Source organism: Leucoraja erinacea, unplaced genomic scaffold (genome assembly GCF_028641065.1).
Source record: "Leucoraja erinacea ecotype New England unplaced genomic scaffold, Leri_hhj_1 Leri_98S, whole genome shotgun sequence".
NCBI classification, from domain to species: domain Eukaryota; kingdom Metazoa; phylum Chordata; class Chondrichthyes; order Rajiformes; family Rajidae; genus Leucoraja; species Leucoraja erinaceus.
Genome location: NW_026576938.1, coordinates 152,582 through 173,176, shown reverse-complemented (window position 1 = coordinate 173,176; position 20,595 = coordinate 152,582). Strand labels below are relative to the sequence as shown.

Genomic DNA, 20,595 nt, shown 5'->3' with positions numbered 1-20,595 from the left:
GAGTTGCTGTCGTCCAGGGGAGCGAGCGAGCGAGCGCGCACCGTGGTCCTCCGGGTGACCGAACAATCGCCGCCTGGTCCTCCGGGTGACCGAACAATCGCCGCCTGGTCCTCCGGGTGACGGGACAATCGCCGCCTGGTCCTCCGGGTGACCGGACAATCGCCGCCTGGTCCTCCGGGTGACCGGACAATCGCCGCCTGGTCCTCCGGGTGACCGGACAATCGCCGCCTGGTCCTCCGGGTGACCGGACAATCGCCGCCTGGTCCTCCGGGTGACCGGACAATCGCCGCCTGGTCCTCCGGGTGACGGGACAATCGCCGCCGACCCCGGCTTTCCATGACGTGACCCCCCCCCCCCACCCCCACCTCCTTACCCGAACCCCACTTTCGATGACGTTCAACCTCCTGACCCCCGATTCCGATGACGTGACACCCACCCCCCCCCCCCCCTCCTGGCCCCGATTCTGATGACGTGTTGCCCCGAACCCCGAATTCGATAACGCACCCCCTCCCCCCCTCCCTCTCCGGATTTTGATGACGTAGTGTGGGGGGTCGGGTTGGAAGCGCGGGTTTCGATGAAGTGATGCCTCCAACCCCGATTTTGGTCACGTAAACCTTCCCCCTCCCCCCCGGGTTTTGGTGACGTAGTGTATCGGTGGGGTCGGGGAGCGCGGGTTTTGATGACGTGACCCTCTAGTGTGTCCCCCCCCGGGTTTTGATGACGTAGTGTATTGGTGGGGTCGGGGGAGCGCGGGTTTTGGTGACGTGACCCTCTAGTGTCCCCCCCCCGGGTTTTGATGACGTAGTGCATTGGTGGGGTCGGGGAGCGCGGGTTTTGATGACGTAGTGCATTGGTGGGGTCGGGGAGCGCGGGATTTGATGACGTAGTGTATTGGTGGGGTCGGGGAGCGCGGGTTTTGATGACGTGAGGGCGGCCCGGCTCCCGCCCGCCCGCCAGCTGTGGGACAGAGACAGACAGGGCGACGATGCTGTCGGAGGTGCAGCCGTGTCTGCAGCTGCTGCGGATCGGCCCCGGGCCCCAGCCCAGCCCCGGCCCCAGCCCCAGCCCCAGCGACCTCTACACCTTCCTGCCCCGCGGGCAACGCTGCACCTTCCGCCTGGGCCGACAGGCCGACCTCACCGACCTGCGCCTCAGCTCGGGCCGCGCCGACCAGCTCATCTCCCGGGTACACGCTGAGCTGCAGGCCCACAGGAGCCCGGAGCCGGCCGGGGAATGGACCGTGTACGTCGTGGACAGGAGCACCAACGGTGAGGACAGGGGAGAGGGGAGTGGAGAGGGGTAGAGAGAATCAAGTCAAGAGTCCAGGTGGGACAATGACATTCTTGCTCGATGCAGCACAACACAATATTGTAAACATAATACAGAACAGGAGATAAAAGTTCAGTGTAGGGGATAGGGGGGAGAGTCATGTCAAGAGTGTCCCAGATATAACAATTACATTCTTGCTTTGATGCAGTACAACACAATATTTTAAACATAATACAGAACAGGGGATAACAGTTCAGTGTAGGGGATAGGGGGGAGAGTCATGTCAAGAGTGTCCCAGATGGGACATTGATATTCACACAATGCAGCACAACACAATATTGTAAACATAATCCAGAACGGGAGGTAAAAGTGTGGGGAGGGGAGGGGGGCAGAGGTGGAGAGTCAAACCAAGAGTGTCCCAGACAATGAAATTCTTGCTTGCTGCTTGCAACAGAATATTGTAGACATAATACAGAACAGGAGATAAAAGTTCAGTGTAGGGAGAGGAGAGGGAGGGGGGAGAGGAGAGTGGAGGAGCGGAGGGGGGGGGGGGGGGAAGACAAGCCAAGAGTGTCCCAGACAATCAAATTCTTGCTTGGCTACAGCACAACAGAAAATGCGAACATAATACAGAACAGGAGATACAAGTTCAGTGTGGGGGGGGAGAGAGTCCTTGGAGAGGGGGGGGGGGACATTGGAGAAGGGGAGGCAACAACAATATTGTAAACATAATACAGGGAGGAGGGAGGGGAGGGGGGAAGGTGGAGAGTCAAACCAATTGTGTCCCAAGACAATGAATTCTTGCTAAACATTGCAACAGAATGTGTAAACATAATACAGGACAGGAGATAGAGTTCAGTGTAGGGAGAAGGAGAGAGGAGGAAAGAGGAGGGGGGGGAAGAGTCAACTCCAAGAGTGTCCAAAATGGGACAATGAAATTCTTACTTGCTGCAGCACAACAGAAAATGTAAACATAATACAGAACAGGAGATAAAAGTTAGATCGGAAGGCACACGTCTGAACTCCATTCAGACGTGTGCCTTCCGATCAAGTAACTTTTATCTCCTGTTCTGTATTATGTTTACATTTTCTGTTGCAGCACTGCAGAAAATGTAAACATAATACAGAACAGGAGATAAAAGTTCAGTGAGGGGAGAGGGGGGAGGAGTGGGGAGGAGAGGAGATAGGGAGGGGAAGAGGAGGGGGGAAGGAAGAGAGAGGGGGAGAGTGGATGTAAACAAAGGAGAAGGGGGAAAAGTCAGGAGAGGAGAGGGGAGGGGGGGGGGGGGGGGGGGAAAGGGAAGGAGATGGGGGGGGGAAAGAGTCAAGTCAAGTTGGTTTGTTGTCATGTGTCCCAGATAGGACAATGCAATTCTTACTTGCTGCAGCACAACAGAAAATGTAAACATAATACAGAACAGGAGCTAAAAGTTCAGAGGGAGGGAGGGGGAGAGGGGGGAGGAGATGGGAGGGGGGGGAGTGAGAGGGGGATGGAGAGGGGAGAGATGGGAGAGGAGAGGAGGGGGGGGGGGGGAGGTCAGTCAGAGTCGAGAGGATGTCTTGGGTCCCAGATAGGACAATGCAATTCTTACTTGCTGCAGCACAACAGAATATGTAGGAGGAACATGAGATAAAGGTTCAGTTGGGGGGGGAGAGAGGGGAGAATAGGGGGGGAGAGGGGAGGGGGGCGAATGAGGGAATGGAAAGCAGGAGAGAGGGGAGAGAGGGATTTACAACACGGCGAGTGGAGGGAGATGGGGGATAGTGAGAGAGGGGGTAGAGGAGAAGGCGAATTCAATGGAAAAGACAAATCTCTATTTAAACGAGGGATTCATGGGGGATAGATTTTCGTAGAAGAAGGCGAAGAGGGTAGGGAGTGATAATGAAGAAGGGTCTCAATAAACAATAGGTGCAGGAATAGGCCATTCGGCCCTTCGAGCCAACACCGCCATTCAATGTGATTATGGCTGATCATCTACAATCGGTAGCCCGTTCCTGCCTTCTCCCCATATCCCCTGACTCCGCTATCTTTAAGAGCCCTATCTATCTAGCTCTCTTGAAAGTGTGGAAATCATTATGTCTCACTTTGTCAACTGCCTCTGGCTGTCACTCTCATGACATTTGGCATTTGGGGTTGGGGATATATTAACGCAAGCTGCTTCCATTTGTTCATTAGAGGCCCACAATTGTAAATTGAGATGACTGCCCTGTTCCTGTAATCCCTCTCCCCAGACAGATGGCCCATTAGAAGGCAGCGCCATGTGGTTTGACAAGCGATCACATCTGTGATTTGCTCTCTAAACCAGCGCGGCATTCTGGTGTTTGTAATCCTGTTTACGCTGGGGCGCAGAGCCAGGTGCTTCTTCACTGAGAGGGGAAAGCAAAGCAGAGTCATGGGTCACTAAGTCTACATTAACGGGGAACTGTCTGACTTGCACCTTCTGAGTCAATGCCAAGAAATGCAAAAACGCGCACCGACAGATTCAGAATAGGTGCAGGAGTAGGCCATTCGGCCCTTCGAGGTCATGGCTGATCATACCCAATCAGTACCCCCCGTTCCTGCCTTCTCCCCATTTACCCTCACTCCGCTATCTTTAAGTGCCCTATCTAGCTCTCTCTTGAAAGTGTCGAGAGAACCTGCCTCCACCGCCCTCTGAGGCGGAGAATTCCATAGACTCGCAACTCTCTGTGTGAGAGATGCTCTGTGTAGGAAGGATCTGCAGATGCAGGTTTAAACCGAAGGTAAACATAAAAAGCTGGAGTAATTCCACAGACTCACAACTCTCTGGGTGAAAATGTGTTTCCTCGTCTCCGTTCTAAATGGCTTACCCCTTATTCTTAAACTGTGTGGCCCCTGGTTCTGGACTCCCTCAACATCGGGAACATGTTTCTTGCCTCTAGCGTGTCCAAACCCTTAGTAATCTTATATGTTTCAATAAGATGCCCTCTCATCCTTCTAAACTCCAGAGTGTACAAGCCCAGCCGCTCCATTCTCTCAGCATTTGAGGAATCAATTTCTCCTCAGCCGTTATTGGGCATCCAAACCATCCTATCATCAACTAGAGAGCGGTCCTGACCTACCATCTATCTCGTTGAAGACCCACGATGGCGCAGCGGTATAGTTGCTTTCTTACAGCGCCAGCAATCTGAGTTTGATCCTGATTCATTGGTGCTGTCTGTTTGGAGTTTGCACGTTCTCCCCATTACCTGCGCAGCTTTTCTCCGGGACTCCAGTTTCCTCTCACACTCTAAAGACGTCCAGGTTATAGGTTATTTGGCTTGATAATAGACAATAGGTGCAGGAGTAGGCCATTCGGCCCTTCGAGCCAGCTCCGCCATTCAATGTGATCATGGCTGATCATCCCCAATCAGTACCCCGTTCCTGCCTTCCCCCCCCCCATATCCCCTGACTCCGCTTTTTTAAAGAGCCCTATCTAGCTCTCTTGAAACCATCCAGAAAACTCCACACCACTGCCCTCTGAGGCAGAGAATTCCACAGACTCACCACTCTGTGAAACATAGACAATAGGTGCAGGAGGAGGCCATTCGGCCCTTCGAGCCAGCACCGCCATTCATTGGTATCGTGGCTGATCGTCCCCTATCAACAACCCGTGCCTGCCTTCTCCCCATATCCCTAGATTCCAATAGCCCCTAGAGCGCTATCTAACTCTCTTAAATCCATCCAGTGATTTGGCCTCCACTGGCCTCTGTGACAGGGAATTCAATAAATTCACAACTCTCTGGGTAAAAACGTTTTTTCTCACCCCAGTCTTAAATGGCCTCCCCTTTATTCTAAGACTGGTTCTGAACTCGCCCAACAATGTTTCCTGCATCTAGCTTGTCCAGTCCTTTTATAATTTTATATGTTTCTCCCCTCATCCTTCTAAACTCCAGTGAATAAAAGCCTAGTTTTTTCAATCTTTCAATCATGAGAAAAAGTGTTTGCTCGTCTCCGTTCTAAATGGCTTCCTCCTTATTCTTATGTGGTTGGAATTTGTCCCTGGTGCTTGTGGGATAATGTTAGTGCACGGGGATCGCTGGTCAGTTTCCTAGCCCGTTTCCACTCCGTATCTCCAAATGAAACTAAACTAATTAGACATTACTGGACTTTATCCTGCACTAAACATTATTCCCTTTATCCTGTTTAAGAAAGAACTGCAGGTGTTGGAAAAATCGAAGGTCGACAAAAATGCTGGTGAAACTCAGCGGGTTAGTTTCTCGAGCATTTTTGTCTATCTTCCCTTTATCCTGAATCTGTATAGTGTTGTCTGCTTGAATGGAATGACGTATAGTCTTCCTACCGATTGGATAGCATGTCATTATTGGATACCTATTCACTGTACCTCTGGAGCAAAGGAAATAGACAACTTTTTGGGTCGAGACCCTTCTTCGACCCGAAACGTTGCCCATGTCCTTCGCTCCGTAGATGCTGCCTCACCCGCTGAGTTTCTCCAGTATTTTTGTCTACCTTCGATTTTCCACATCTGCAGTTCCTTCTTAAACTGTATAAGATTGTTAAGGGCTTGGACAGGCTAGAGGCAGGAAACATGTTCCCGATGTTGGGGGTGTCCAGAACCAGGGGCCACAGTTTAAGAATAAGGGGTAAGCCATTCAGAACTGAGACAAGATGAAACACTTTTTGTCGCAGAGAGGGGTGAGTCTGTGGAATTCTCTGCCTCAGAGGGCGGTGGAGGCCGGTTCTCTGGATGTTTTCAAGAGAGAGCTAGATAGGGCTCTTAAAGATAGCGGAGTCAGGGGATATGGGGAGAAGGCAGGAACGCGGTACTGATTGGGGATGATCAGCCATGATCACATTGAATGGCAGTACTGGCTCGAAGGGCCGAATGGCCTACTCCTGCACCTGTTGTCTATTGCCTATTATCACAAAAAAGCTATTTACTGTACCTCGGTACTTGTGACAATAGACTGATCGAAATGTTTGCAAGCTGATTGTCATCTTACTTCATCGAAAATTGATTATTCTTATGGCTGTGTGTATGTGTATGTGTGTGTGTGTGTGTGTCTCTCCAGGTACTTTTGTGAATGATGTCCGCATACCCAAAGGAGAAAGGACGGAGGTGGCGGATGGAGACACGGTGACCTTCGGCCACCCGGATGCGGCGAACATTCCGGAGGGTTGTGTGGCAAGTCAGCAGGACTCCGAGTTTTACTTCCTGTTCCAAAAGGTCCGGGTGCGTCCGGCGGACTTTGACGCCATAACGCTCCCCAAGGTCCGGGAGCAGAGCGGATTCCGGCCCGTCCGCTCCACGGACAAGTGCATCTCTCCGCAGGGCGCCAGGATCCGCAGCTTCACCGAGGCGCCAGCGGCCTCGCGGGCCACGCTGATCCTCAACTCCATCGGCAGCATCAGTACGCTGAAGTCGCAGCTGCCCCCCTTCCAGTCCGAGTGGGGGGGCGGAGACGCGAGGGGGATCCCGGGCAAGTTCCGACGCTTCTCCCTGGACGGGCGCCGCCCGAGCGACTCCGCGGCTGCCGTTGCTACCGTCCCTACCCCAACGCGGCCGGCAGCCAAACACAGGCGGAAGACGGTTCACACTGTCCTCCCCGACATCGAACTGGAGGAGGAGATACAGCGGTTTTCGGTGGAGGTTCAGCAAAGTGCCACCAGTCGCCGGCACTGTAAGTCCGAGTCTGACGTCGACCCTGATCTCCTACGGCAATTGACTCTGGGCGTTCGGGCACTGACGCCGCCCGGTCCAAAGCCAACGGTCAAGAAGCACAAACTGGAGCACAGTGCTCATATTCTCCGAAGCCCGACGGATAATGCCCACCTCACCCCCACTGGGTAAGTCGTATGAAGAAAGACTGGATAGACTCGGCTTGTACACGCTAGAATTCAGAAGATTGAGGGGGGATCTTATAGAAACTGACAAAATTCTTAAGGGGTTGGACAGGCTAGATGCAGGAAGATTGTTCCCGATGTTGGGGAAGTCCAGAACAAGGGGTCACAGTTTAAGGATAAGGGGGAAATATTTTTGGACCGAGATGAGAAAAACATTTTTCACACAGAGAGTGGTGAATCTGGAACTCTCTGCCACAGAAGGTAGTTGAGGCCAGTTCTTTGGCTATATTTAAAAGGGAGTTAGATGTGGCCCTTGTGGCTAAAGGGATCAGGGGGTATGGAGAGAAGGCAGGGATGGGATATTAAGTTGGATGATCAGCCATGATCATATTGAATGGCGGTGCAGGCTCGAAGGGCAGAATGGCCTACTCCTGCACCTATTTTCTATGTTTCTGTTTCTATTCATTTATGATCATGTCATAAGAGCACAATTAGGCCATACGGCCCATCAAGCCTTCTCCGCCATTCATTCATGGCTGATCTACCTCTCCCTCCCAACACCATTCTCCTGCCATCTCCGCATAACCCCTGACACCCGTACTAATCAAGAATCCATCTGTCTCTGCCTTAAAAATATCCATCGACTTGGCCTCCACAGCCTTCTGCCCATTCGGCCCACTGAGTCTACTCTGCCATTCACTCATGGCAGATGTTTCTTTCCCTCTCAGCTCCATTCTCCTCCCTTTGCCCTGTAACCTTCGACACTCTTACCAATCAAGTATACACTGGAATTTAGAAGGATGAGAGGAGATCTTATTGAAACATGTAAGATTATTTAGGGCTTGGACCCGCTCGAGGCAGGATACATGTTCCCGATGTTGGGGGAGCCCAGAACCAGGGCCCACACACAGTTTAAGAATAAGGGGTAAGCCATTTAGAACTGAGATGAGGAAACACTTTTTCACACAGACTTTTGAGTCTGTGTAATTCTCTGCCTCAAGAGAATTACACAGTGGAGGCCAGTTCTCTGGATACTTTCAAGAGAGCTAGATAGGGCTCTTAAAGATAGCGGAGTCAGGGGATATGGGGAGAAGGCAGGAACGGGGTACTGATTGTGGATGATCTGCCATGGTCACGGTGAATGTCCCATTAGACAATAGGTGCAGGAATAGGCCATTAGCGCCCCCCCCCCCCCCCCCCCCCCCCCGAGCCAGCACCATCATTCAATGTGATCATGGCTGATCATCCACAATCAGTACCCCGTTCCTGCCTTCTCCCCATATCCCCTGACTCTGCTATCTTTAAGAGCCATATCTAGCTCTCTCTTGAAAGGATTGAAGGCCTACTCCTGCACCTATTGCCTATAAGAATGCGAATCATCTCTGCCCCCTAGTTTCAGAATTCCCTATTTTGGGGAGCAAAGAGACTGAGCATCCAACATATTTCTGCCACCCTTGATTTCATTATATACGCCTCGGGTCACACCTCAGCATTCTTTGCTCCAGAAAAAAAAAATGGGTTCAAATGATTCAATTTAGATCAATGTTGCATGTGGATGAAAAGTGTAATAATAAACTTCATGTTTTCTCGAGTAATACTGCACTTTGCAGATTGCACATTTGTGTAGGAAGGAACTGCAGGCACGCATTGCCAGGTATCAGAGGTTTTGGGGAGAAGGCAGGAGAATCGGGTTGAGAGGGAGAGATGAATTAGCCATGATAGGCCATTCAGACTATCAAGTCTAATTCTACTCCTGTTCCTTATGCTGGTTAGCAGCGAAGATAGGCACGAAATGCTGGAGTAACTACGGGACAAGCAGCCTCTTTGCAGAGAAGTCACCCCCCCCCCCCCCCCCCCCAGCCATCCATGCCCCCCCCCCCCATTCTATGAATCATTCTACGTTTCCTTAATCGTCATCTGCTTTGATCAGTCGTTTTCACACCTGACCCTTCCATATCTCCAGTTTCCCTCTCCCCCGACTCAGTTTGAAGAAGGGTCTTGACCCGAAACGTCAACCATTCCTTCTCTGCGAAGATGCTGGCTGACCCGCTGAGTCACTCAAGCTGTTTGTGTCTATGCTTAAGTCAATAGACAATAGGTGCAGGAGGAGGCCATTCGTCCCTTCGAGCCAGCACCGCCATTCAATGTGATCATGGCTGATCATCCACAATCAGTACCCCGTTCCTGCCTTCTCCCCATATCCTCTGACTCCGCTATCTTTACGAGCACTATCTAGCTCTCTTGAAAGTATCCAGAGAACCGGCCTCCACCGCCCTCAGAGACAAAGCATTCCACAGACTCGCTACTCCCTGTGTGAAAAAGTGTTTCCTCATCTCCGTTCCAAATGGCTTACCCCTTATCCTTAAACTGCGGCCCCTGGTTCTGGACTCCCCCAACATCGGGAATATGTTTCACGCCTCCAGCATGTCCAAAACCTCACTGATCTTATATGCTTCAATAAGATGCCCTCTCATCCTTCTAAACTCCAGAGTGTACAAGCCCAGCCGCTCCATTCTCTCAGCATATGATAGTCCCGCCATCCCGGGAATTAACCTGGTGAACCTACACTGCACTCCCTCAATAGCAAGAATGTCCTTCTATCAAATTAGGGGAGCAAAACTGCACACAATACTCCAGGTGTGGTCTCACTAGGGCCCTCTGTACAACTGCAGAAGGACCTCTTTGCTCCCGTACTCAACTCCTCCCGTTATGAAGGCCAACATGCCATTCGCTTTCTTCACTGCCACCTACACTCCATTCGTTTGCAATGGAAATATCGGATGGGAACTCAGATTTGTCCTGGTAACTCGTATTTCACTCTACCGTAACTGGTACATGTGACAAACTGACCTTGATATCTTGTTTTGTCGCGATGCATGCTGATTACGTGTGTTGCCAGCACTCTTCTCCCCTGTTTCCCCTCCATTGCCAGGGTGCAGCCATAGGCTTTACTTGGGTAGCTTATTGCCCAATGGTACAAACCAGGGATGGGAAACCGTTTCATGTTGGAATGCCGCATTAAGTTAGCTGTAATCTAATATGGTCGCATCCAGGAAACATCAATTAGATACACCTCAAAATGTACATTATTTTGTAAAAATCCAACTACTATGTACTAACTTCAAGAAAATGAAAAAAGTTTGTTCATTCTAAAGTTAACTAACTTTTTAATCAAAGATCCTATAGCAGAGCAAGATAGACCACTCCTGCTAAATGCAATGGGCTGATGTGTAGTACGCAACGGAGCGGAACGTGGGCCTTTTTTTCATCCATTTCAGTAACCCGACCCGCAGTGTAATCAACGTTGCGGGGGAACAGTTTGTGTTAATAAATTTTAATTCTGAAAATGAGGAGAAGAATTTTCCCAAATAACTTTTATTTTTACGAGGATGTTTCCGTAACCGGCTTCCGTCTCCGCACTAGTATCCTATGGGATCTTTGGTGCGGAGACGGAAGCCGGTGCTGGAAATGTGGCTGAAAATTACCCATGAATCTGCCCATGACCGTACTATGTCTTTTTCGTCGAGTGATCGATCTTGCTCACTATAGGATCTTTGGTTTTAATGACTTTGTTGTGACTGCTGTCCAGAGTCGCATTAGAACTAAATCACGAGCATAACAGGTGTTAAAACAGCCCTCATGACTTACTAATGTTTTAATTATGTCCGTCAGTCGGGGAGGATTATTTAGTTGAATCTTCTTTACTCTTTGGTATTTTAAATACGTTCATTTTAAGATTAAAATTAAAAAAAATAAAAGACGAATAAAGGCATTAATAAAAATAAAAGGATTTGTTCTACAAAATTCGGATTCATTCAAATGGCGGCACTTAATGGCCTAGAAGGCCACAGGTTCCCCACCCCTGATACAAACATTCAATTCTCCATTTTAGTTCCTAGTTTCTCACCAATTAAGAGGGAAATTAGCTATTTGCAAGCATATGGGCAACACTTAGTTATCCAATGTGCAATACTCCAGCAGTGTGGGGAAAAAAAAGAACTGCAGTTGCTAGTTCCTGTCGAAGATCGATACAAAATGCTGGAGTAACTCAGCGGGACAGGCAGCATCCGACAGGCAGACAGACTAGTCTGAAGAAGGGGCTTGATGCAAAAAAGGTCACCCATTCCTTCTGTCCAGAGATGCTGCCTGTCATAGAAACATAGAAATTAGGTCCAGCATTTTGAGGTCATTCTGCCCTCGTGATCTGCACCTCCATTCCTTGCTGATCATCCTTCAGTACCCCGTTTGCTGGATCCCCTTTTGGAAAAGTCCGCTATCCTGTGGTGCCCTATCTAGCTCTCTCTTTTGCAAGAGAACCTGCCTAACCGATTGCTGAGGCAGAGAATTCACAGACTCACACTCTGCTGTGATAAAAAAGGTTTCCTCGTCTCCGTTCTAAATGGCTTACTCCTTATTCTAAGCGGGTGGCCCCTGGCAGTCTCCCCCAACATCGGGCAGTTTCCTGAATAGTGTGTCCAAGCCCTTATAATCTTATGTGTTTCAATTTGTTGTGACCTGAAATTCACTGACCGAGAACGATGGAGACCAGACAATAGGTGTAGGAGTAGGCCATTCGGCCTTTCAAGCCAGCACTGCCATTCAATGTGATCGTGGCTGATCATCCCCAATCAGTACCCCAATTTCACATCTATAGCATCCGCTGCTCTAGGTGTCGGCTGCTCTACATCGGTGATACCAAGCGTAGGCTTGGCGATCGTTTTGCCCAACACCTCCACTCGGTTCACAATAACCAACCCGATCTCCCGGTGGCCCAGCACTTCAACTCCCCCTCCCATTCCGAAACCGACCGTTCTCTCCTGGGCCTCCTCCATGGCCAGAGTGAGTCCCACCGCAAATTAGAGGAGCAGCGTCTCATATATCGCTTGGGTAGTTTACACCCCAGCGGTATGAACATTGACTTCTCTAACTTCAGATAGCCCTTGCTTTCCCTCTCTCTCCATCCCCTCCCCTTCCCAGTTCTCCTACTAGTCTTACTGTCTCAGACTACATTCGATCTCTGTACCGCCCCCTCCCCTGAATCAGTCTGAAGAAGGGTCTCGACCCAAAACGTCACCCATCCCTTCTCTCCAGAGATGCTGCCTGTCCCGCTGAGTTATTCCAGCATTTTGTGTCCATGCAGATAAGTGATAGGAGCAGAATTAGGCCATTCAGCCTATCCCGTCTCCTCTGCCATTCAATCATTCCCAGCTCTCCCACAGCCTACTGTATCCGCCTCTTCCTTTCTTCTTCCCCGTTTCCCCCCACATCAGTCTGAAGAAGGGTCTCGACCTGATACGTCACCTATTCCTTCACTCCATAGTTGCTGCCTCACCTGCTGAGTATCTCCACCATTTATGTCTACCTTTGATTATTCCAGCATTTGTTTCTTTCCCACACAGCAATCTTTTACATGCAACCTTCCAAACTCCTTTACTCACCACAGGTAACAGACTTTTCCAAAAGTCAACCCAGCAAAAGGGAAGGAATGTAGAAGCAAGGAACTGCAGGTGCAGATCACAGACAGACTGACACAAAATGCTGGAGTAACTCAGCCGGACAGGCTAGATGCAGGAAGATTGTTCCCGATGTTAGGGAAGTCCAGGACAAGGGGTCACAGCTTAAGAATAAGGGGTAAGCCATTTAGAACGGAGACGAGGAAACACTTTTTCTCACAGAGAGTTGTGAGTCTGTGAAATTCTCTGCCTCAGAGGGCGGCGGAGGCCGGTTCTCTGGATGCTTTCAAGAGAGAGCTAGATAGGGCTCTTAAAGATAGCGGAGTCAGGGGATAAGGGGAGAAGGCAGGAACGGGGTACTGATTGAGGATGATCACATTGAATGGCGGTGCTGGCTCGAAGGGCCAAATGGCCTACTCCTGGACCTATTGTCTAAATCATTTTAAAAAAAAACTATTCTCCGTGTTTCGTTTTTTCTAGTATATTCAACTCTGTTTCCTGCAACTATCGACATTAGCACAATCTTTCACATGTTTTAGACAATATCCAATAGGTGCAATTCGGCCCTTCGTGCCAGCACCACCATTCAATGTGATCATGGCTGATCATCACTGCTCGGCAACGAGGAGGGTTTGTTGACTTTCGTGGGCTTTTGTCTTTCAGGAAGAAGCGGGGGAGACCACGGAAGCACCCTTTGGGCAACGTTCCCCTTGGCTCCAAGGTGACGTGTCAGGTCTTCAGCCGCACGCTGTACTCTGCCGAGCAATGTGCCGCTGAGCAGTGCCAGCTGCCGCAGGAGGACACCCTGGAGTGGGTGCAGTGTGATGACTGTGACGCTTGGTATCACACGGAGTGTGTGGGTTGCAACTACTCTGCCATGAAGGAGTCATCGGCGGAGTTCCACTGCGGCTGCACGTAATGGCCACCCGGCGTGCGCCAAAAGACAAAATATCCCCCACACCCACCCACTGCCCGCCCGCCGCCTCCCAGTCGTGCTTTGCCTTCAAGCTTTGTCAGCTCGAGTGAAAACGTCAGTGATCTGCAAAGTCCCTTTATCCATCATTTCCTTCCAGCGAACTCCACACTTTAAAAGGGCCCTCGCGCTTAAACTGGAGACGTGCTGGCCACATTGCGGGCACTGACAGCGGAACCCGACGAGCAAATTGAAACAAAAAGGCACCAAGTGCTGGAATAACTCGGCTGGGTCGGGCAGCATCCCCGGAGAACATGGGCGGACCGGTGCTTTTTTGAGTCGAACCTTCCTGGGACTGAAATGTTGCAATTTTGGTTGGTTTTCTCCAAAGGGGGACTCTACTACATTTGCCTCTGTGGTTGTATCCACCCAGACGAAGCCTGTATGGCAACCCTCAGACATCAGCACGGTCTTCAAACTTTGAAAAATGACTGTGAAGATCTGAGGAATTTAATTTCTTTGGCTGAATCGGGCTAGATCAAATTGCCCGCAACTTTCTTAATTCCGTTTACCAAAACTTTTTTCATGCCACAAGATTAACGTTCTGAACACATCTTTAAACAGAAAGAGGGAGCAAGCGTTACTTTTGCTGAATTCGGGCCATTATGGACTAAAGGGCCTGTCCCACTTGGCTGTCTTTCGCATGCCATTTAAGCGACCTGCTAGCGTGTGGGTAGTGCGGTGGCGGGCGCATGGAGTGGCGTGGAGGAGTGTGTACTTCGTCCTGCACTAAATCTTCGCCCGCCAACGGCCTGTCGCGTAACTGACGGCCAAAGTGGGACAGCCCAAGACCCTGGCCGACGCAACGTCTCACCTCCAACAGCAGCAGAAGCAGGCATACGATCGCCGAGCTCGGCCTGAGGCTCACGGCCGTTGCTGATCCGGATCAGCTCCTACTCCCAGAGCGGGGCAAAGAAAATTGAAAATAGACACAAAATGCAGGAGTAAATCAGCGGGGCCGGCAGCATCTCTGGAGAGAAGCAATGGGTGACGTTTCGGGTTAAGCCCCTTCTTTCCGACTGAAGAAGAGTCTCGACCCGAAACATCATCCATTCCTTCTTTCCAGAGATGTTGCCGGTCGCGCTGAGTTACTCCTGCATTTTGTGTCTATCTTCAAATGACGTCATGCGCTCCAGACGGCTGTGCGGACGCATGATGATGCGCGCGACTCTCACGGGACCGTCTCACTACCGGCCTGTCGCGTAAATGACGGCCCAAGTGGGACAGCCCCTTAATTGTTTCCTTAAAGGGACAGAACCATGGATGTTGCATTAATCTGGCTGCAATCTGACAACTTAGCTAATTGCAATAGCCTTTGCTATTCATCTACGTCTTCATAGGTGACAGGCGAAGAATTAGGCCATTCGGCCCATCGTCCATTCCTATTCAATCATTGCTGATCTATCTCTCATTCCTAACCCTGTTACATAGAAACATAGAAAATAGGTGCAGGAGGAGGCCATTCGGCCCTTCGAGCCAGCACCGCCATTCATTGTGATCATGGCTGATCGTCCCCAATCAACAACCCGTGCCTGCCTTCTCCCCATATCCCTTGATTCCACTAGCCTCTAGAGCTCTATCTAACTCTCTCTTAAATCCATCCAGGGATTTGGCCTCCACTGCCCTCTGTGGCAGGGAATTCCACAAATTCACAACTCTCTGGGTGAAATAGTTTTTTCTCACCTCAGTCTTAAATGGCCTCCCCTTTATTCTAAGACTGTGGCCCCTGGTTCTGGACTCGCCCAATATTGGGAACATTCTTCCTGCATCTAGCTTGTCCAGTCCTTTTATAATTTTATATGTTTCTATAAGACCCTCCTGCCTTCTCCCCAGAACACCTGACACTCGTACTAATCAAGAATCTATCTATCTCTGCCGTTAAAATATCAATTGATTTGGCCTCCACAGCTGTCTGTGGCAATGAATTCCACTTGTTGTTTATCATGAAGGGGTGAAAATCCATTTGGTTTCGTATTTGCCGATTGCCTGGTACGTTTATGTCAGTTGTCTGGTAGGTTTATGTGAAGACTGGATCCAAACACTGCTAGCATGTGCTGCAAATGTTGCCAGTGCCGATATGCATGGGCAGCTTGGCTCTTGGGTAAAGCCATGCCTGATGGCAATTGGTGCTTGACAGGATCCGGTGATTCCTGGTCGGGCAGCGTCTCTGGTGGATGTGGACAGTCAATGTTCTGTGTTGCACCATCTCTAGCACTTTGTGTTCAACGGGAAGATTCCAGCATCCTTGGTTTGTTTGTTTTTTTGTTTTAGTCAGGATTTGATGGTTGCAACATCAACCTACTACTCAGTCTTGTGGGAGGAGATTGCCTTAAATGCTGGAAGATAGACACAAAAGGCTAGGAGTAACTCGGCGAGACAGGCAGCATCTCTGGAGAGAAGGAATGGGTGACGTTTTGGGTCGAGGCCCTTCAGACAATGCAAAATTTGCCTGGTTAGAGTTGGATATTCAGGAGGTGGGCAGGAAGGCAAAGGGTCAGTCTGAGGAAGGGTCTCGACCCGAAACGTCACCCATTCCTTCTCGCCAGAGATGCTGCCTATCCCGCTGAGTTACTCCAGCATTTGATGTCTATCTTCGATGTAAACCAGCATCTGCATGTCCGTCCTGCACAAAGGATCAGTTGTTTAAGAAGGAACTGCAGATGTTGGAATAATCGAAGGTAGACAAAAAAAAAATTTGGAGAGTGGAGGAGAACTTCTTCAAAGGATCGGTTGATTGTTTTAACTGATTCAAGAAACCGATTTAGTTTCTTGCATCATTTCCGTAGATGTCAGCGATTCTTTTTGCTGCTGAGCTCCCTGCCGCATGAAGATACAAATTGTATTTATGTTATACAGTTTCTCATCCATCTTTGGATAGCAAAATGGGCAGTCGCTTGCAGGGAATTACGTTCATATACAGTTGTCAACCAATTTTTTGCATTTGCTTCTCGACTGTGCTCGGGTTTGTTTGATCATGTAAAGCCAATAGGCAATAGGTGGTCTTCCTCTAGTACGTCTTTGAGGAAGGACATCCCAAGCATGTACGGGTTTGTTGGTGAAGTGCATTTAGTAAAATGCCCCTAGTGTGTAGGGAGTGGATGAGAAAGTGTGAGTGGGTGATCGATGATGGGAGTGCACTAATTGGACCGAAGGACCTGTTTCATTTGCTGTAGACAATAGACTATAGGTGCAGGAGTAGGCCATTCGGCCCTTCGAGCCAGCTGTGATTCCCAATCAGTACCCCTATCCTGCCTTCTTCCCATATATCTTTATCAGCTCTATCTGTTGTGTATTTGGGTGCTTGGAACAGACTTAAAATAACACTCGGACATGGGAGTACACTAACAAGCTTCTTTATTCCACGACGCCACCTTCAGTCTTGCACAAGACATCACATATGCTAATTATATCACATACCTAACACTCCTCCCCCTTTAACTTGGAGGCAGGTAACACCATTTCTATTACATGCACCACACTCCTCCCCTTTAAACTCAATTTCACCTGCACGGTATATGCTCTTTACTTAACATATCATTGATTAATACACTTGCACAATTGTATTATTACAGTCATCTTACAATACATCCTCATAACTGTAATAATCCTATCTAAACCAGCACATTTGTACTCCTCCACCAGGCTTGAGACTGGCAATGAGAGGGCTCCATTCTTATACAATACAATACAATTTACTTGTCACTTGAACCTCATAGAGGCTCAAATGAAATGTTGTTTCTGCAGTCATACACACAAGAAAAAAAGACCCAAGACACAACACAATTTACACAGACATCCATCACAGCGCATCTCCTCCTCGCTGTGATGGAAGGCAAAAAAACGTATCTCTCCCCTGCACTCCCCATTCCCCTCCCGATGTCGGAGTCAAAGCCCCCCGGCGGGCGATGGCAATTGTCCCACGGCCATTAACGCCGGGTCTTGTTGTTAGAGCCCCCGGAGGGCGCTAGCAAAGTCCCACAGGGCGCTATCAAAGTCCTGCAGCCATTGAAGCCGCGCCGGGCGATGTCAGGCCCTGCTCCAGGCACTCCTCGACCCCGCGACTCGGGCGGGAGAAGTCGCCGTTGCGGAAGCCCCGAAAAGCGGTCTCCCAGCAGGGACCCGCGGGCTCCCGATATTACTGTCCACCGAACCTGCGGTGGAGCCTCCGAATCTCCAAGGGTCGGGTCGCAGCAGCGCGCCACCACAGCTCCACCCGCTCCGAACTCGGCCAGCTCTACGATGGCGAGTAGGACCGCAGCTCCGTGACTGGAGCCCCAGGTCGTTCCTGCTGGAGGCCGCTCCACGTTGCAGCCCCAATGACATCGGAGACCCAACAGGGAAAAGGTCGGGTTCTCCGTGCAGGGGAAAGATTTTAAAATTCCCCCCCCCCCCCACACACAAACACATACATACCCCACTAAAAAAAAGAAAAACTACATTAAAACGGGACAAAAAATAACAAAAAGACAGACGGACTGCAGAGGCCGCTGCGACGTGAGTCGCGCCGCCCACCGTATAGAGTCCTATGCTGCTGAGGCATCTCGGTAGCCCAAGCCACTTCCTCACTTGGGAGTTCACCAGTCTCTCCAGCTGGTTGACATGGGATAAAGTGAGCTCGTAGATGGTAATTGGCCACATGAGTCGGGGCAGTAGACTGAATTGAAGGCACCAAAGCTTCAGCTTCCCTGGGAGAGCAGTGTTGGTGATTTGCTTGAGGCCACTGATTATATCCTGCCTGAGTTGTTCCACCTGCTCTGCATCCTTGAGGTATGCGGTGTGCTATCACCTGAGGCTTTTGACGGGCTTCTCCGGGACAGTTGGTATTGACTTGTTATTGATGCGGAACCTTTCATTAGCGAGCCGGCCTTTTGACGATGGAAATAACGCTGGATTTGGTGCATGCTTTTGTTGTTGTTATTGATAATATGTCTGTATGACCTTCGAACGACCATTCCTTGGTAGACAGTACAACGCTGCTGCGTATCTTTTTTTTTCACTTAAATCTTTATTGATTTTTAAGAGATATTTTCAAAACAGTGCAATACCATGAATAAAACAAAGTAAGAAAAACAGCAATCAAAATAAAAAAAATAAGTAGATGGGGGGGGGGGGGGGAAGAAGTAAATTTAAAAAAAAATTGGAATAAGACCGTGTGGTTCACTTACCAAATTAAAAAAAGAAAAAAATCTTACATTGATTAGTTATCTGGAGATAATTCAACATTCATACCATCGAGTTCTATATAACGCAATCTTCCCATATCTAGCTTGGCATTTATCTAATTGGTGTCATGGCTCAAATAAACAGTCCATTTTTCCCAGATCTTCTCAAATTAATTCTCCTTGACTCTCAAGGAATATGTCAATTTCTCCATATTAAAGATGTCTCGCACAATTTCTAACCACTGTTCCTGTTTTGGACTTTTTTCAGTAAGCCACTGCCTGGTAATGGCCTTCTTACTTGCTGCAAGCAAAACCTTAATCAAATATGTATTTTCTATTTTTACACTATCTTTAATACGCTCCAGATACATCACAGGGCAGGTATTTGGGATCTTATAACCCAAGATATTATTTACAGCTGCATTAACATTTTCCCAGTATGGCCTTATCTTTACACAGTTCCAGAAAATATGCTAGTGGTCTGCCTCCGTACTCCCACACAGCCTCCAACAGTGTTGTTGGACAGCAAGTTGTCTGCCTTTTATTTTAGGTGTTATAAAAAAGCGAGATATATTCTTCTAGCAAAATTCTCTCCATACTAGTGAGCTTGTGGATGAACATTGTGTTTCACACATTTGATACCATTCTTCTTCTGTTATTTGAATCTTTAATTCTGCTTCCCATTTTGTTTTTATGTAGAGCGTTGATTCTCCCCCGCTTTCCACCAGAGCTTGGTAGAAAGCAGAGATGACCCGAGATCCCTTCTGTTTGTATGCATCCACAATCACCTTGATCACATTATTTGAAGTTTCATCTAGTCCTGGCCTTATCTCTTTTATAAAGTAGTCTCTTAATTGCAAGTATCTAAAAAAATCTTTGTTTCCGAGACCATACTTTGACTAAATCTTGGAAGCTCTTAAACTCGCCATTTTCTGAAACTATACATTGCCGTTATGCCTTGTTGTGCCCATTCTTTGAATTTTGAATCATACACCACCTGGCTTAAACTTTGAGTCATATGCGAACCACTTCAATGCTCTTTTTAATTTGTATTTTTCCACTATAACATTCCATATTTCTAACTTAAATGCTACTATTGGACCCATAGCATGTCTCAAAGCCCATCTCAGATATTTGTCTCCCACCAAAATCTGGGTCTGGTAACCCTGTATCTCCCTTTCCATTTCTTTCCATCGAGATTCATAATCGGGTCTACACCAACAAGCCAGAGATCTGAGTTGAGCTGCACAAAAGTATTTCTTCAGATTTGGTAAAGCCATTCCACCCTTGCTTTTCGGCAGTTGAAGTGTTGTTAATTTTATTCTTGTTTTTTTGTTATTCCAAATGAATCTAGAGATCATTTTATCCCAGGCTATGAATTTATCTCAGGGAACATTAATTGGGAGAGATTGGAATAAATATAGTAATTTAGGTTTGAGATTGGCCTGCAATGTTTACATTGCTGTTTGTCTTTGCCTTCCTTGGGTAAAATGGTAATAATTGCTTCCTTCCATGATGGGGGAGCCCTGCCCTCTTTAAGGGTCCAGTTAAAGCAAGGCAGGAGCAGAGGTGTTAGCTCTTTCTTAAAGGCCTTGTACCATTCTGGTGGAAACCTATCGCTGCCTGGTGATTTACTAGCCTTGAGTCTACTGATTGCAGCTTCCAGCTCCTTAACTGTAAATTGTGACATAATGGTATTACTTTGTGTCGCACCAATGGATGGCAGATCAAGTGAGTTAAGAAAACTTCTCATTGTCCTTTCGTCAGCTGATGGTGGTTTAGAATAGAGTTTCTTATAGTATTCTTCAAATATTCTTTCTATCTCATCTGGCTCGTGTGATAATTGATTGGTTTTAGGATCTGTTATTTTATGAATTGTATTAGAGGCCTGCTGTTTACGCAGGCGTCTGGCCAGGAGTCTAGTTGCTTTTGGAC

General features: G+C 48.7%; 1 protein-coding gene across 1 annotated transcript; it reads left to right on the top strand.

The window, feature by feature from the left end:
* Positions 1–778: 778 nt before the first annotated feature.
* tcf19l (transcription factor 19 (SC1), like) lies at positions 779–17,473 on the top strand. The gene is made up of 3 exons (XM_055631989.1): positions 779–1,268; positions 6,301–7,075; positions 13,189–17,473. Exons 1-3 carry the CDS (start codon positions 986–988, stop codon positions 13,442–13,444), a joined length of 1,314 nt encoding a protein of 437 aa, XP_055487964.1. The 5' UTR covers positions 779–985; the 3' UTR covers positions 13,445–17,473.
* The last annotated feature ends 3,122 nt before the right edge of the window (positions 17,474–20,595 follow it).

What these genes read in the sequence shown, in the direction of transcription:
- tcf19l (XM_055631989.1), top strand. Translation starts at nt 986, where the DNA reads ATGCTGTCGGAGGTGCAGCCGTGTCTGCAGCTGCTGCGGATCGGCCCC. An exon ending in CGTGGACAGGAGCACCAACG is followed by an intron (nt 1,269 to 6,300) that starts GTGAGGACAGGG and finishes GTGTCTCTCCAG; the next exon opens with GTACTTTTGTGAATGATGTC. An exon ending in GCCCACCTCACCCCCACTGG is followed by an intron (nt 7,076 to 13,188) that starts GTAAGTCGTATG and finishes TTTGTCTTTCAG; the next exon opens with GAAGAAGCGGGGGAGACCAC.